At 39.1% G+C, this 16992-nt stretch overlaps 1 protein-coding gene across 1 annotated transcript in view; it reads left to right on the top strand.

Annotated features, from left to right (window-relative positions):
- Positions 1 to 13455, top strand: part of HTT (huntingtin) — an 82672-nt gene extending 69217 nt beyond the window's left edge. The window contains exons 59-67 of the mRNA XM_059471387.1: positions 165 to 294; positions 1072 to 1227; positions 3793 to 3983; positions 4419 to 4533; positions 4708 to 4921; positions 5066 to 5171; positions 6531 to 6693; positions 7322 to 7482; positions 8449 to 13455. Of these exons, the coding sequence (XP_059327370.1) occupies positions 165 to 294; positions 1072 to 1227; positions 3793 to 3983; positions 4419 to 4533; positions 4708 to 4921; positions 5066 to 5171; positions 6531 to 6693; positions 7322 to 7482; positions 8449 to 8662 (1450 nt within the window). The 3' untranslated portion in view covers positions 8663 to 13455. The remainder of the gene's footprint in view (positions 1 to 164; positions 295 to 1071; positions 1228 to 3792; positions 3984 to 4418; positions 4534 to 4707; positions 4922 to 5065; positions 5172 to 6530; positions 6694 to 7321; positions 7483 to 8448) is intronic.
- The last annotated feature ends 3537 nt before the right edge of the window (positions 13456 to 16992 follow it).

Consider the following 16992-nt stretch of genomic DNA (forward strand, 5'->3'; position numbering starts at 1 on the left):
TATCTTTTTTTTTTTCTCACTTTTGAGTCAGAGATAAGGTTTTATTTCTTCATTGAGTTCAATAAGCTGGCTTTTATATTGAGTGCTGTTAAATAACTGTATTATTTCAAATCAAGCATTTTAGCAGGGTTTAAGAATAGCTACTTGTTTATTGTTCCTTCCAGGAAACACCGAGCTGGTGTGGACATCCATTCTTGTTCTCAGTTCCTGCTTGAGCTGTACAGTCAGTGGATATTGCCATCCAACCCCAGCAAGAGAACACCAGTGATTCTGATCAGTGAAGTGGTGCGATCAGTAAGTCTCGGTTGTTATTCAGAGTCATAACTGAGCTTCTGTTACAAGTGTTCAGAACTAAGTAGCATTTATAAAGCATCTTTTAATGTAAGGCGCACACAGAATTTTCTTGGCACTGCTATTCTGTGGGCATTACAGAAATACAGCTTGGGCAGCTACAGCATTAGACTGATTGAAGCTCTCTAAGCATCTGAATTTCATATTCTGCTGCTACATTACAAATGCTTTATTGCTACTTAATGACAGTTTATATTTTACTTGACTACTTGCTAAAGCAAGATTTTCTTATGCTATCCTTTTGTAAGAAAATGAAGATGGAACAACAATATATTTGAGAATTAAGTTGATTATTAAGTGTAGAAGCAAAACTAAAGAACACAGGTGTGGCATGTGTCTTGACAGCCATTATTCACTATCATTCTTATGACTTAAAATGAAACTATCCCTGCAAGAGAAGTATGTGTTGTATATTTTGGGATGGTTTAGTACATTGTAAATAGCAATGTTCATGTCCCAGAGTTACTTCCTATAGTGGCTTTGATTTTGTAAACTTTTTGGTAAAAAAGGACTTCTTGGAGGTCATTATTATCAGAGGTGAATGGTGGAATTAAATCTGGACAACAATAGTAATAGTTATTTCAGACCCTTGAGTAAATGTTTACACATTTAATAGATCAATTGAGGAATATTTTGCTCACAATTTTAACAGAAGGGAGAGTCAATTTTTGGCTGTCTCCTAATGGGAATTTTTTATATTCAATTTTAATTTCCTTATAGCTTCTGGCAGTGTCAGACTTATTTACAGAAAGGAATCAGTTTGAGATGATGTACACAACACTGACAGAGTTGAGAAAGGTGCATCCATCAGAAGATGAGATTCTTGTGCAGTATTTGATACCAGCTACTTGTAAAGCTGCTGCTGTTCTTGGAATGGTAAGAAATTCTCAGAAAGTTTATTGCAAATTCATGAGTGTTTAGGTTTACCCAGCTTCTGCTGCAGAACTTGGTATACATGTTAAGGGGGGTTTGTCTCTAAGAATATCCTTTAGCTGATCTGCATGGCTGTAAGAAGTAATAGGATATGTATTCTGGGCTTTCAGAGTTTGCAAACATTATCTCCAATTGCCCTGTATTCAAGCAGAAAGGTTGTTTGATTTGATTTTTTGTTGAGGTTTGATCATAATTTAATGTGCTTTTTGGTTTGTTGCATGGAGTTCAGTGTTGCCTTTGCCCTGGACTCCTCATTTGTTACACTTCAGGCCAGAAACAGCTTTTGCTAGATTTGCATTGCTGGGGCGTGGCTGTACTCTCATGGGAGGCTGGGACAGTGCATGTGATGAAAATATAGTCCCAGATAATCAGGTATCCCTTTTCTCTCCCTCACTCTTCCCTCCACTGCATCATTCTATCTTGAGATGTGTAGACCAGAAGTACTTTCCAGTGAACATTTCAGAGTGTAGTTATTTAGGAAAAAAATGGCAAATCATTTTGGAAGGAGTTAGCACTTCTAGAAAATCTGAGACTAATATAAAGCTATATGGGTAGTAGTGGTAACAGAAATTCTGAAAGGCTTTTAGGATGGGGCTTTCAGTAGCTATTGCAGCAGCAACTCTGCAAGGGAAGGCTGGGAATGTGATGGCAAACATACAGAAACAGTTTTAGAGATCAGCTTATTTTGACTAGGCTGTCATTTCCCACTCAGTGAGCTAATAACACCTTCTCACAAGCAAACAGCTGAATATAACAGCTTGGTGGGACTTAAAAAACAAGAAGCTGGTTCCATCAGGAGTTGCTTGTTGTTCTGTGCTCAGCTACATAGAAAATCTGCTTAAAAAGAGCAGCTAGAGAGCAGACACTGTCTCAAACTGGCCTGTATCTTAGATACTTCATGAGTAAGGGGACAAGATAAAGCAAGTAATTTCCACTAATTACTTAGATAGTAAGGAGAAGACTTTCCAAAACTAAAATTCAAAATAGATTTTGTACATTCCAGTAAGTTGTGGTATTTGGTAACTTTGGTAACAGGAAGTGAAGTATTTGATACCAGCTTGACTTTGAATACTGTACATAAAGTTGTAGAATGATTTAGGTTGGAAAAGACCCTTGATCATTGAGTTGAACCATTTCCCTAAGGATGGAGCCTAAGGAGGCTGAAGGGGGGATCTTATGACTCTTCAAGTTCCTGAAAGATTATAGCAAAGTAAGGGTCAGTCTCTTCTCTCAGGTGACAGGACAAGAGGAAATGGCTTCAGGTTGTGCCAGAGGAGGTTTGGGTTGGCTGTTAGGAAGAATTTCTTCACTAGAAGGGTGGTTAAGCATTGGAATGGGCTGCCCAGGGAAGTGGTGGAGTCACCATCCCTGCAGGTGTTCCAGAAATGACTGGACATGGCACTCAGTGCTGTGGTTGAGTTGATGGTAGTCAGCTTGGTCAAAGACTGGACTCCATGATCTTGGAGGGCTTTTCCAACCTTAATGATTCTGTGAAGTACAGGGTGGAGTCACTGCCCTGCTCCTGCTGTCACACCACTGCTGATCCAGGTCAGCTGCCATTGGCCTTCTTGGCCACCTGGGCACACCTGGCTCATGTTCAGCCACTCTCACCCAGCACCCCCAGGTCCTTTTCCATGGGGCCCTTTCCAGCCACTCTGGCCCAGCTGTGGCACTGCAGGGGTTGCTGTGACCCAGGGACAGGACCCAGCACTCGGCCTTGTTGAACCTCGGAGCCCTGGGCCCACTGATCCAGCCTATCCAGATCCCTTTGCAGTCTCCCTCACTTCCAGCAGAACAACATTCCTGCCCAGCTGAAAGTACACTTAATTCCCTCATCCAGATCACAGAATTGATGGAGGGAAAGATGTGCAGGTCTGAGTACCAGTGGTCTCAGAGAATAATAAATGAGTGATCTTCCCAGGGAGGTGGTAGAATCACCATCTCTGGATGTGTTTAAAAAAAGACTGGACATGGCACTTGGTGCTGTAGTCTAGTTGAGGTGTTAGGGCACAGGTTGGAGTCAATCTTAGAGGTCTCTTCCAGCCTCATTATTCTGTGACTCTGTGAATGGAATGATAGGCTATGAGTTGAGTAGACATATAGTAGATGGCAGAGTATAGTTGTCTGGTGCCAGTCTGTTTCAGATGGAAGCATCCTTTGTGCTTACTTGGAAGGCCACAAAATTTCAATCATTCAAGTCCTATATTCTTAATAGCACGTACTATTTACTGAGCTAATCCTTGTCTTATTTGGGTTTTTTAGATTTTAAATCATGACATAACTTTTTACAAATAAAACAAAGTAGCATCAATTTCCTAGTTAATCTACAACTCATCTCTTGTCTTATTGTATTAGTCTTGTGACATCTATTCAAAGTCGTTTAAGCCAGGCTCTGGTTTGTTCCCTATTTTCTGCTCTTTAATTTGTTCCAAGTATTTCTGAATGACAGGACTTGCCAGTATTTAAACAGTGTTGATTTCTAATGAGTGCTCTTGTTGGGTGTATTAGGATAAAGCTGTGGCTGAACCAGTAAGTCGACTGCTGGAATCAACCCTGAGGAGCACCCACATGCCAAGTCGGATTGGAGCCCTGCATGGAATTCTTTATATCCTTGAGTGTGACTTGCTGGATGAGACAGCAAAGCAGCTCATTCCAATTATCAGCGAGTATCTGCTCTCCAATTTGAGAGGAGTAGCACAGTAAGACTCTTCTCCCTTTCCCCCTGGCTCCAAACCGTTGCATGTTTATGTCTGAACAAAAGGGCTCTCTGTTGTTGGCAGTTGCCAGTACACATTAGAGCAGGCTGTTGTATCAAGCAGGTTTTGGCATTTTCATTGAAAATATCATCCAATTTTAGGTTTAATTTACAGAGTGAAATGGTATTTGAGGATAAGAAAACTGTTTGATAGTACAGGCTTTCATGTCTTTGGTAAACTGTGTTACTTAAACCTCATTTTTCTGTCATTTTCATGATAATCAATGTTCTCTTATGGCACCTCAGCAATACTTTCAGTGATTTTAAAAAGGGCTTAGGTTTCATCTCAAAAATACTTAGAATTTCTAGAAATTGTTTATAGTGTCTCTGTGACCTAAACAACTTTGGTGTGACCACTAGTGTTTTTGCTCATTTGCAGTTGTGTGAATATCCATAACCAAGAGCACATTTTGGTCATGTGTGCAGCTGCTTTCTATTTGATTGAGAATTACCCACTTGATGTAGGGCCTGAATTCTCTGCAGGAATTATACAGGTATGTTGTGATGCCTCCAGTGAGGGGTGGTTGTGTAACCTGAGACCACCACATTAGCTGTCTTTTTGTTAATATCTGATGCCGTTCAGGCTGTTCTGGTGTGCTGCTAGAAGATGACCTAAATACACCTCAAAACCAAGTAGTTTTTTTTTTTTTTTTTTTGCTTTATTTCAGATGTGTGGAGTCATGGTGTCTGGAAGTGATGAATCAACACCATCCATTATTTATCACTGTGTCCTGAGAGGATTGGAACGACTCCTTCTTTCAGAGCAGCTTTCCAGGCTGGACAGTGAGTCCCTGGTTAAGCTGAGTGTTGACAGGGTGAATGTGCAGAGCCCCCACAGAGCAATGGCAGCCCTGGGATTGATGCTGACTTGCATGTACACAGGTATTCACTTTTTTTATACTTCTGATGTGCTGGGAGACTGGCTTGCTAACAGTGCTAATTTTCTTAATTTATTTTTGTTACCAAGACTAAAAGAAGTGTATTTTAACATCCACGGTGAACTTGTAACAAATTATTTTGGTTTAGGAAAGGAAAAAATGAGTCCCAGCCGTATCCCAGATGCAAATCCTGGTGCTCCTGACAGTGAATCTGTGATTGTTGCTATGGAACGAGTATCTGTCCTTTTTGATAGGTAAGAGGACAAAATGTGTAAATGGGGCTCTGAGAGGGAAAGGATTGTGTTTGCCACTGCTTGGTCATTTCTCTATTTGACAGTTCTTACAGTTAATTAATTATGTTTCTCTACTTATTGTTGCTTGAAAGTTACACTCCTGGTATACACAGTAACACTGATGGAATTGCTGAAGGCAGCACAAATGTGCAGGAATGTAAATGAAAACCAGACATGTCTAAACTGATACTGTGTGTTGCACAAACCATACTACTTCATAAATGTATTTCCAGCTCCCTTCAGGTCAAACTCTTAAGTGCTTTTCAGGATGTCTTCTACATAATCAAAGATATAAATCCAGTTTACAGGAAATAATCTTTCTAACCACCCTAAGAGTTTAAAACTTTTTCCCCCCTTCCCCCCTCACAAGAGTTGCTCTTTCTGAGGCTGTTAAGTGATTGCAGGCGAAGGATACAGTAAAACTTCTGTATTCACATGGAACTCATTAATGGGAACATTTCAAAACCCCTGTTTTGATCTGACAATCTCAAGCTGTCTTAAGTGAGTATAGCATGTTAGATTTTGTGTAGTAGTTTGTGGGTAATGGTTTACATTTTTTAAAGTGTTCAGTGGTTTTTCCATAAAACTGGAGGAGGGTTTCACTTCTGTACTTGGTGAGAACAGAACTAGAGCAGTGCTTGAGTGTTTTTGAATATATCACTCTGAAGAGCTAGCAAAACAAATGTGACTATTACAAGCAAAAAATAACTTTTGCAGAGAAGAATCACATGATGATAACTTGATCTTGATACATCAACAGATGCTGCCTTTATTAGCAAGACTTCCCAATTAGTGTTATTTAAACAAAGTTGTCTTTAGGTTGGAGTATCTTTTCCCCACTTTACACAGCAATGCAGCTTGCTTTTCTCATTTGATATGTTGGTCATTCTGAACTTGAATAAAAAATGCCAAGATGTTATGAATGAAAACTAGTGTTCTGTTTATAAATGGTCTTTCCTCTGATAACTAGGAGGAGTGATCTCCCTGTCCTTTTTTGTCCTTGTTTAGTTTTTTCAGCATTCCTGTTGGTAAGTCTCATCTCTGATACAATTCCAGACCTTCAAAAAATATGATTATTCAAAACAGAAAAGGGGAGAGTATGGGGTAAGGACACACCTGTAACAGCTTCTGACAGCTTTGATAGACCTCTCTGGGTAGTCTGTTATTAAGATTACATGAAGATTTGGATTCATCAGTGCTGAGAGCTTGCCTACCCAGAGATGAAAGGAAAATGTTCTTTCCATTGCCAATTAAATTGGAAAAGAACTAGATATGTGTTGACATTCAATCATAATGTATTTAATTTTTTATTATTTTCAGGATCAGGAAGGGATTTCCCTTTGAAGCTCGAGTAGTGGCCCGGATTCTTCCACAGTTCCTTGATGATTTTTTCCCCCCACAAGATGTAATGAACAAAGTCATTGGGGAATTTCTGTCCAATCAGCAGCCATACCCACAATTCATGGCAACAGTAGTTTATAAGGTATTATTGATGCATTTATTTTTCTTAAATGTTTCAGAAAATTTCTAAATAATTGACAGCTCAGCTGAAGGGCCATATACCACTTTTGTTAATTAGATCTAAAAGACCTGCCATGATTGAGCTGTCCTGCTGAGAGCTTTGCCTTCCAGGCAGCATCAAGGGCTAGAATTGCCATGTCACCTAGAGGCCAAAGCTCACAGCAGGACAGTCCAGTCCCTGATAATGAGAAATAAAGAGAAAGTTAGTGGTTGTGATCCTGGTGCTCAGATTCTAGATCTGAGAGAGCCATTACCTTGTGAGCCTAACAGGCAAGCCCCTGTGGCTTCAGCTGGGCCTCTGGGCTTTTGGCTCTTCAGCACCTGCTGGACTTTTGCATCACTGGAGAGTGCATGTGCACAGCACATGTGATCTATAAAAAGCAAATACCCCACACAAGTTGTATATTTCTGTGTGATTACTTCAGCTTGGTACATTTGTCACAAGTCCAGTTCACTAATTCATTTGACTCAGAGTTGTCCAGTTTGTGACCCTCAGAGCTTTGTAGCCAGAGAGAACCTTTACAAGAGAAACTGAACTTTTTCCCATATCCATGCACCCTGTCTTTATTCCTGTGTACAATATTTTGCAGGTGTTCCAGACACTGCATAGCACTGGACAATCCTCCATGGTCCGTGACTGGGTGATGCTCTCCCTCTCCAATTTCACACAAAGAACACCTGTGGCAATGGCTATGTGGAGTCTTTCCTGTTTTTTTGTCAGTGCTTCCACCAGTCAATGGATTTCAGCAATGTATCCTAAAAAGATGGAATGTGTGCCGTTTCTGGATAATTATAGGATAAGAGTACAAGTGTAAGACACAAAAAAGGCAGTTTTACTGCAGATAGTAATGGGTGTATATTGCTTTGTGCTGTTGGTACCTCAGGTTTGTAGGAAAAAAAGAGAACATCTAAACACATTGTGAGAGCAAAGTTATCTAAAACTACTGCTTTAAGATCAGTTCCTTTTGGCTATGCAAGATGATTGGGAAAGTCCTTACTTTGAAGGACTTTTTAAAAGCTTCATCAAGATAGTATTGCTGTGACCTTTAAAAGCTTTGCTCTGTATTCCTTCTGCAAGATAAAATATATTGAAGAAAATGTAAGAAGCCAACAAACTCAAAATCAAGAGAATTATCCTCTACATCCAAACTGTATTTTGCAGTTATCACCCTGGCTGTGCACTGCAGTAATAGTGGGCTTTGGCAATGGAATTGTATTGGTCAAATAAATTGGAATAGACTTACTCCAACTTATCTATATATCTATCTTTATATATATATGTTTGTGAGGTATTAGTGCTGGGTTTATTTAAAAACAAATAAACAAACCCCTGAAACAAACAGAAAAATAACTAGTGCATCTTGTGTGCAGACAAAAAAATGGCCTTTTGTCATGTTTGAGACATCCTAATGAGTCCCAACCTCAGCAGTGCTCTTTGGCCCTCAGCAGTTGCTGATTGCATCATTTGCTCCAATGGATAAAGAAAACTACTGCTAGCTTGAAATTAATTTCTGAGGATAAGAAATTGTGGGATGTTAAGGAAGAAATAGGATTTATGTAGTAGCAGTTAATGGCCAGATGACAGCATTTGCACTTGAGCGTTGTTGGTGAACTTAAGAATAAGGTGTTTTAATGGAGAACAGAGTTTAAACTAAACTCTTTGCTAAACCAAAAGAGAGACATGTCTGTCATTTTATAACCTTAACTTGTATTTCAGTCTTCCACATATTATCAGCAGAATGGGGAAATCAGAGCAGGTGGATGTTAACATCTTCTGTTTGGTGGCCATAGACTTCTACCGGCACCAGATCGATGAGGAGCTGGATCGGAGAGCCTTCCAGTCGGTGTTTGAGGTGGTGGCATCTCCTGGAACCCCATACCACCGCCTCCTGACCTGTTTGCAAAATGTCCACAAGGTCACAGCATGCTGAACATCCTGATGTGTAGCGGAACTGCATGACTAGTGTTGGAATATGAGTTATGAGGAATGCAAGATGAAGAAAATACCTGGGGTTGCATTTGTGATAAATACAGACCTGTCAGTTTTCCTTCCAGCATGCATGGACAAGTGCTCTGCAGCACTGGAAATCACCTGCGAAGTCAAGTGTAGTTGTTGTTGACACCAAACACCTCTAAGTGGAATGAAGTATGTCAGTGTTTTTCAAGTGATGATGGGGACTAAAGAAGTCACACATCCAAGCTGTAAAATATGAGCTAGTACCACATGCAAGGTATTTGGTATTCCTCTTCTTCCCAATATGCAGCTGAAGCCACTGTGGTGCAGCAGTAAAGCACTGACAGACTGTTATTGCAACATGCAGTCATTAGCCAACTTCATAGTTTTATGTACCTGTATATACTGTCGTGTAGTACAGAATAGAATTTGTTTCCTAATGTCTCTCCCAAACAAGGAAAAGAGAAAATGGCTTTTATGATTTACACTTCCAGCATGTAATTTCTCTCTCTGGATTTTCTGATATCCAGTGGTGTATGTGTTGGTGATACCAGAGATATAGTGCACATACGTAACCACACGTTTTTCTTTTTTCTTCTCAGGTTTTCAAATTTGAGTACAGTATATCAGTGAAAGAAATTTTAACTTAAATATTTCTATATTATGTACAGTATGTAAAATTGTAAGATGTGTGGTGCATGAGCTGTGCTGTAATTGGAGATGAACAAAAGCCATGCTACTGAATGTCTTGACATCTGTATTGTCCTCATTTTTTTTCCTCATTCTTGAATTCATGTTCCTTTTGGAAATCCATCTTAATGTACAGATTACATCTTGTTTTGCATCTCACTTTTTCTTAAAGTGCTTTAAAACTGGAATATGTTGATTAATTTGTCTTGAGAAACTGTACTAAGGAGGCATTCTTGTGATCCACTTTACTGTAGCTTCTTTGTAATTCCTTAATTTTGAGACATAATGGTAAGAAAGAGGACTAGTCACTCTGGATCAAACTTTAGATACTTAAGAAACTGTTCTTATTTGCTGCACAGCATTTTAAGAGACAAAATGGTGCAAGCTCCCCAGTAGTCAACAACCATTTGACCTTTCCTAACTGAGACCATGGAGTCATCTGGACCACTCTCATGTGAACAAATATGTGGTAGCAGTAAAGAATCAGAAGGCTGCTGTGGTCTACTTTGGGACTGGCTAAAGTGTTAGATTACACAACCTCTTTTATTACCTGTTGTATCCATAATGCTTTAGACACAAACACAAATATCCATGAATTTCAGGACACTACACAGGGCCAGATTTAGCTTTTACTCACCACCCAGGGAATGCCATTGATTCCTAAGCTTTACATGAGGAAATCTAGCACAGCATTTGTCTTTAGTTGTACTTAAGTCTTTCATTATAGAGAAATGATACCTTGGTTCTCAGTCAGATCCTACATTCAACCTCTCTTCATTTTCTTATCACACCTTTTGGTGACACTTGGAAAAATGAGATAGTGTTGTCAGGAGGAGCATGTACTGTATGTATTTCTGTATATAATGTATATGTTGAAATTATACACGTGACAACATTTAATGTATACAGATGTGTATATTTGTATTTATTAAACCCATGTATTTAAACTAATTCCAATCTAGACCAAAAATTGTTGCTTCTGCCCTTAAATTGATTACAAAGGAATTGTCCACTGCTGTTGCTTCCTTTTAGAAACTGGTAGAGGAAATTGATAGTATGGGCAGTAGAAACAACTGTAGATGTTGCTGTATTTAGCTCTCTACAGGTCTTATTATCTAGAGCAATTATTTCAGTCCTAAGTTGGGTTACTCTTCTTCCTTGGGCCACAGCACTGTGGTGATTTTTAAAAGAAACTGAACAGGGTTTCAGAAAAAGGTTTAATAAAATAGATACTGTTTGAAAGTTTTTGTGTTATATTGGAAATTATCTTAATTCTGATAAAAGTCTAATTCCAGGCAGTGAAATATAATACCCTGTGTTTGCATTAAGGGGTAGTATAGATCACTCTTCCCTTTTGTAATCACCAATAATCGTTTTGTACTGTAAACCCACACACCAGTCAGTTTTTGTATGATATATAGTTTAAGTGAAGATATTTTTGTAAGCTATTTTCCAGAATTTAAAAATAGATTTTAATATATTTTTTAAGCATCAGGTTAGTCAAATTCTCACCATATAACAGTATATGTTGTGTTATGAAACTGTTAAATTCTTCATAATTTTAAGCTCCTCATGATTACCACAGACCAGCTGATTACTTTACCTTGGGATCACGGGAGCTAGACCCTTTCTGAAACTTTCCAAACCAGCTTGGGACTTGCTATAGAATCTTTCAAGCCAGTGAAGAAATACATTGAATTAAGCAGTCAGCACAGCTGGGTTAAAACATTACAGATGTGACAGACTCCCATTTCTCAAATGCCTCTTGCCAGCCTTAGAGCAAGAATTTGCATTGCCTGTTTCAAGACAAGCTCTAGAGCTGATGCACTCAGTTCTAACCTCACACAGATTCACTGGGAATAACTTCATCTGTTTTAACCTCTCCTGGAGGTTGTTGTAGTGTCTGTACCTCCTGTAATGTGTCCCAAGTGTCTAAAGAAGGGCACCTCCTCTTAGGAAATCCTCTGTGACCTGAAGGAGTTGGAGCTTAAGGGTCTTCCTAGTGTGGGAGCACACTGCAGTAGTGCTTCAGTTCAGACATTTCCCTGCAGCACACTTTCCTCTCTTCTTCCTGGACATTCTTTCCACACCCTCATTTCTCTGGGAATGAAATCATACTCAGAATCACTCCTGTCTGCTTTTAGTGACACAAGCCATGAGGTGTGCCATAGGGGTAGTAACAGCAGAACAGTGGCCATTAAGGGATTCTGATGTTCCATTTAAAGGAAATAAAAATACTGCTTGTCCTTTGAGACTGACTCTATGCAAGATTTTATTTCACAGTGTTTTTAACTTGCTGTAAACAGAAAGCTAATTCTGAAAACCAGGCTGTTCATATTTTCATTGAGATCAGGGTAGAAATATGTTTGGTCTTTAGACATACATTTGTTGTCCTGGCTAAACAAAGCAGAAGCATCTTTAATGTGCTTTGCAGTAAAAGTGGCTTCTTTGCAGCCTTACAAGATGAGAGGTGTGGCATGACTGGGAGCATACTTGAGACAGATTAATATTTAAAACTTCAGTTACAATTCAGTTGTCAAAGAAACTGCATTACTAAATCTATAATGTGGCCCTCCCATGAGAACACTGTATGCCAGCCAACTTGTTATAAATGGCTTTTGGACCAGCTACCCACTGACCTATTGAATAAAGTTTGCTTTGTGTTTCATTTCAGCCTGCCCCCTCCCTTGTGCTGAGTGCAAGAATGAGGAGTTGCAAACAACAACTTATTGTAAACCTGTTCTTATTTGTGGGGTTCAAAGTATTTTCTTTACTATTTATGTTGTTTTCTGGTTGCAATTGAATGTGAGTTTATTTAAATCTTCTCTGAAGTGTATACTCAGATGTCATTTCTTGCCTAAAGCACCTAGCAAATGACTGTGTGTTACTTTTGCTTTGGTAGGAATGCCTTCTTAGCACCAAGACATTGCTTGTTTTTTAACACCAGCAGCATTCCAAAAGCACTGAGTAATGACTGGACAAATTTTGGTCAAATGAAGGGAGGAACAAGTGGAACCTTTTGGGATAAAAGTAATTTGTTGATATCTAGTAGCTTGCCTTAAGAGCATTCTGTCTTGTCATTCTCCTTTTTTTAGTGGCTGTTAACTATATAGCAAATAAGGAGGTTGTGTCAAAAGCACTGCAAAGACAGTTCTCCAAGAGCAGCAGACCTGGTTTGTCTTAGCATTTTGTGGAGCTGTCAGGGCTGGGCATTTATGCTTCCATAATAAAAGGAATTTTAGGGTATAATGAGCAATAAATAATAGCAATAAGCAGTTTAATTAAATTCAGTCCTTCAGGATCTTACCCGGTCATTGAAAGGGATGGGAGAAGACGGGGAACTAAATGAGTACATTCATGGTGTAAATCAGATTTTTTCCAAGTACAATCTCAACTAAACTTCCTGCTAAAGATAGAAATCAGCTGAGGGGCAATGGAGGTGCTTTGCTCTTAAAACAGTTTTGGTTATAAGGACACAATTGCTGAAAGTTACAAGAGGACAAAATACTTTGCTAGTTTTTAAGTAGTTTAAGTGTTTTAAAGTGAAAACAAGCTGCTGTAAAAACTAGAGTAAGCAATGTAGCAAAATTTGGGGGAAATTAATGATGTTAATTTAACCTAATACAGAGATTTTGGGTGAACTCATTGTGCATGCTACCTAAGTATCCATTTAAAAATCTTGAGAATCCCACAGTCGTACCCAGGAGAGCTTCTACGGTATATCTTGATAAAGTTTTTAGCTGCATTCAGGTAACTGGGTATAAATGCTGCAGAGCATTTGTGAAGCATGTGCTGCTTTAGTCATGTGCATTTTGTGTGAGTTTATCATTCCCATCAGTCTGTGTGTACACACCATCCAGTTAGATAAACTTGACAAGGATAAGGTAACGCACCCTGTGGTGGGATAGAGTTTGAGGGCAATGATGAGCAAAAGCTTGGAGCCCCAACCTGAAAAGCAATTGTACTCAAGGGAAAAGAAAAGCATATAATTTTAGATGTATGTTTAAGTTTTAAAAAAAAATGCTGAAAATACTGCACATTGAAACAAGAAGAGAAAATAAAATGCAACTATTACTGTAAGTGATTTTTCTCTGGTTATTTAAAAAGAAGGCTTGATGCGTTTTACTAGTTTTTCCCTAGTATCTCTTCTTTCCAGCAACTATCAAATACTGAGTATTATTAAGATATGCAAGAATACTTGAACTTTCTGCAAATGTAGCTATGCTGCACAATCACAGTGCTGTTTGCAATTAACCAAGAGCTATCACGGCTGAGCTTTTAATTGTATCTAACAGTCATGCTTGCCAAAACTTCTCTGGGATTCTAGATGAGATCAGAAAAGGCAAAATTCAAGTGTACAGCTGTATTTGTGAATGAGAGTGTATTTATCCACAGCAGTCCTGGGGAGGGATAATGTTACACAGGAGAAGAAATGGTTTAACTTGCTGAAGCTTGGTTTCCCAGCTGTTGGGCTTGCATCTTAAAAGAAATTTCTGGGTGGTCCTGCTGCTGAACACCGGAGGATCTCTTGCAGTACTCAACGGCTCAGAGACATCTTGTTTTGATTAACTTTGCAGCACTTGGCTGTTCCCTGGAAACTCTGGCATAAAGTTTGAAGTAGTAGCTTAATGTAGAAAGCACGTGCTGGTTTTGTCCTGAGTCAAAGTAACTTCTTGTACATCTTGTTGTTCCCTGTCGGCGTTGGTGGCGGCTGATCGGCCACTGTGCCACCTTTGAGTGCAGCCGTGGAGCTGGGGGACAGAGCTGGGCTGTGGTAAGTGCCTTTGTCTGCAGAGCTGGACACTTGCTAGAGTCATAAAGCCTTCATCGTTTTGTCACTCAGAGAAGAAAAAAACATTTAATTTCTGGAGGTATTACCCCTAAAGATGAATTGCCAGGCACAGGCAGATGAAGCATTGCACTTAGCAGACTAGCACTTTTTAATTTGCTAGAACTTTTTTACTTTCCCCACTGCCTTTCCTGCCCTGTATAGGTATTGTGCTGTTTTTCCTGCTTTTTCACAGTGCAGCTGTAAAGAATATTGCAGCCATCATTTGGGAATTGGCATGGCTCCACCCCAGTTACAAGACAAAAGGCTTTGATTGCCTGTAGAATTAAACATAATTATACCATAAGTTTTGCATGCCTGTTTGAAAAGATGAAAAGATTTGTAACTTGTAGGTTTGTTAAAAACTTGGAAGTATGAACATGAAAAAGTTAATACAGTTTATATAGAATGTTATCTTCGGGGTGAGCCAAGCCTTCTGCTCTTCTATTGCAGCCATAATTCCACCTTAATTTTGTTTCTGATCTTTCCCATGGTGTACACATCCAAATATGGCAGAACAGTCCCTTACCCCAGGTGCTATTTTCTTACCCTTCAAGCTGCAAACGTCATGGGTAGATTTTGATCAAGTGCAACCTTATTGTTTTATCTCATTATTTACATTTAGGAGTTCTTTCAGCCAGGCTGCAGTGTTTGGGCTCCAAGCTAAATGCATCCCTGAGGGCTGGGTTTGACCATGCACCAGATGCCCACAGAGCTGTGAGCCAGATTAAGTCAGACCATTTAAATACAAAATTTTTGCTAATCTAGCTCATCTTGAATTCTATGCACTGTAAAACTTCAAGTCAGTGTTGAAATAACATCTCCAAATTAGAATCTTAGTCTTTTCCACCCTTTTCTTCCCCTGAGGAAGAGGCACTGAATGTGTTTCCATCCCTGTCTTGCTGTTAAATGGCTCTAGGATTGAAGCATCTGTCTTGTCCAATGGAAAGGCAAGTGTAAAGCTTGCTCACTTAACTTTTCTTGGTGTCTTGTTAATGTTGACATTTCAAATATCATCTTTGGCATTTGATTTAACATCTATGAAAATAACACGATTCATTGTTTAACTTTTATTTCAGGCAAGTTTGGGCAGATACTCTTAATTACACTTTGTTCATAGCAATTTTTCTTTGCCTTCTTAACTGCCTCTGACTACCACTGTTTTAAATGAACACTGGATGCTGCAGATCTGGGAGGTATTTTTAAGTGCTTTCCAGGCTTCTGATCCTTCCATCTCTTGGTAATGTGGCTTAAGCTCATTCCTTCTCCTCCTGTCTTCTTTCCTCTGCCTTGGCTGCCAGAGTAAATATTTCACCTGTTGAATGCTTTAAAATAAAAGTTTGTATGTCATCAATAGATTGGTATGTGACTAACAGGATATGTCTGAGTGATCCAAAGTACCTGGAGTTTATTAATTAATTGGAAATCCTGAAGAAGTGAACCTTTAGAAGGGGACCAAATAAACCTGCAAATTTTTACTACCTAATGTAGCAATCTAAGAATATTGTTCAGATGTTTACATTCATCAGTACCAAAATCAAATGCTTCCACAAATGTTTCAATCTATACTTTTGCTGCTTTGCTGCTTTTGTGGTTGTCTTGGGGATGGCTCTGTCTGTGCTTACTGAAGCAACATATTTATATACTGCAGTTATTTAAATGTGAGCTTGTGGATAATTCTTGTTCCCATTGCTGTGTGATCTGATAACAGTAACAAAAAAAGTGAGAAACGTGATCTGGCAGCTGGGACACTTGCAGGCAGCACTAAAAGTAATGGTGAAAGGACCTGCTGCTTCAGAAAACATTATCTGGGACTAAGTCACATTCTCAGTGGTAAACAGAGGCTTGTGTTATGCTGACAGGTTAATTTTCCAGCTCTCCCACTGTGGGGTTGGAGAGTATCCCTGCATGGGAAACATACAGCAAACCTGGACTGATTCCAGTTGAGTTGTCTCAGACGACAGGATGAAGCAAATCTATTTCTCTTAGATCCATAAAAACCCAAAGTGCACATTGTACCTGTGAAAATAATGATGAGTCTGGGGTGATGCTGGAGCATTGCAAGAAGTCACGTTGAGTTATCGTGTTACACTTGAAAAGATTGCTGCCCCATGGGCACTGGGGAAAGCATGAGGTGCTCAGTTTGTTACAGTGAGACTTGGAGTGCCCAAAGTTCTTTTGTGTTTTTGCTGATGGGTTAAATATCATCAAAAGTGGTTATTAATTATTAACTTAGTGAGGTCTGCCTCTCCTTTGTCTGCACTGCTTTTGTTCTCAGTTTGACTGCATTAACTCTGGATGAAATATAAATGCCAGTCCCAAACTAACAATGATTAAACTGTATTATTCTCTGTAGCTTAATTGCATGAAAAAAAAAAAAAATCAGTACAGGAGATCAAATTTATTATTTCATGTGTACTCAGTCATGTTTTATTGGCTATAAAATCTCATGTAGACAGGATAACTTTAGAAGTTGAGTAGCATAAACAAGAATTTAGCTCTAAATTACATATTTTGAAGAGATTTTCAAAGCCTGTCATGAGATGGGCATTCATTCAAAAGAAAATAATTAAAAGTTAACTTTTTACAGGGCCCAAAAAGGGGTAGTGATGAGGGTTGTCTGACATATGTTTATTCCCTTGTGCTTTTCTGCTCTAAAGCTCCAGGATGTGATGCAGGAAGAAAGGATAGGATTAGTGCAGCAGCCTGGTGTGTGCTTTTTGTGAGTAAAGGACCTTTTGTCCGCTGAGGGCCAGTTATGGACAGGGAAAAGTATCCATGTTTGTTTA

Source organism: Ammospiza nelsoni, chromosome 4 (assembly GCF_027579445.1).
Source record: "Ammospiza nelsoni isolate bAmmNel1 chromosome 4, bAmmNel1.pri, whole genome shotgun sequence".
Lineage (NCBI taxonomy): Eukaryota > Metazoa > Chordata > Aves > Passeriformes > Passerellidae > Ammospiza > Ammospiza nelsoni.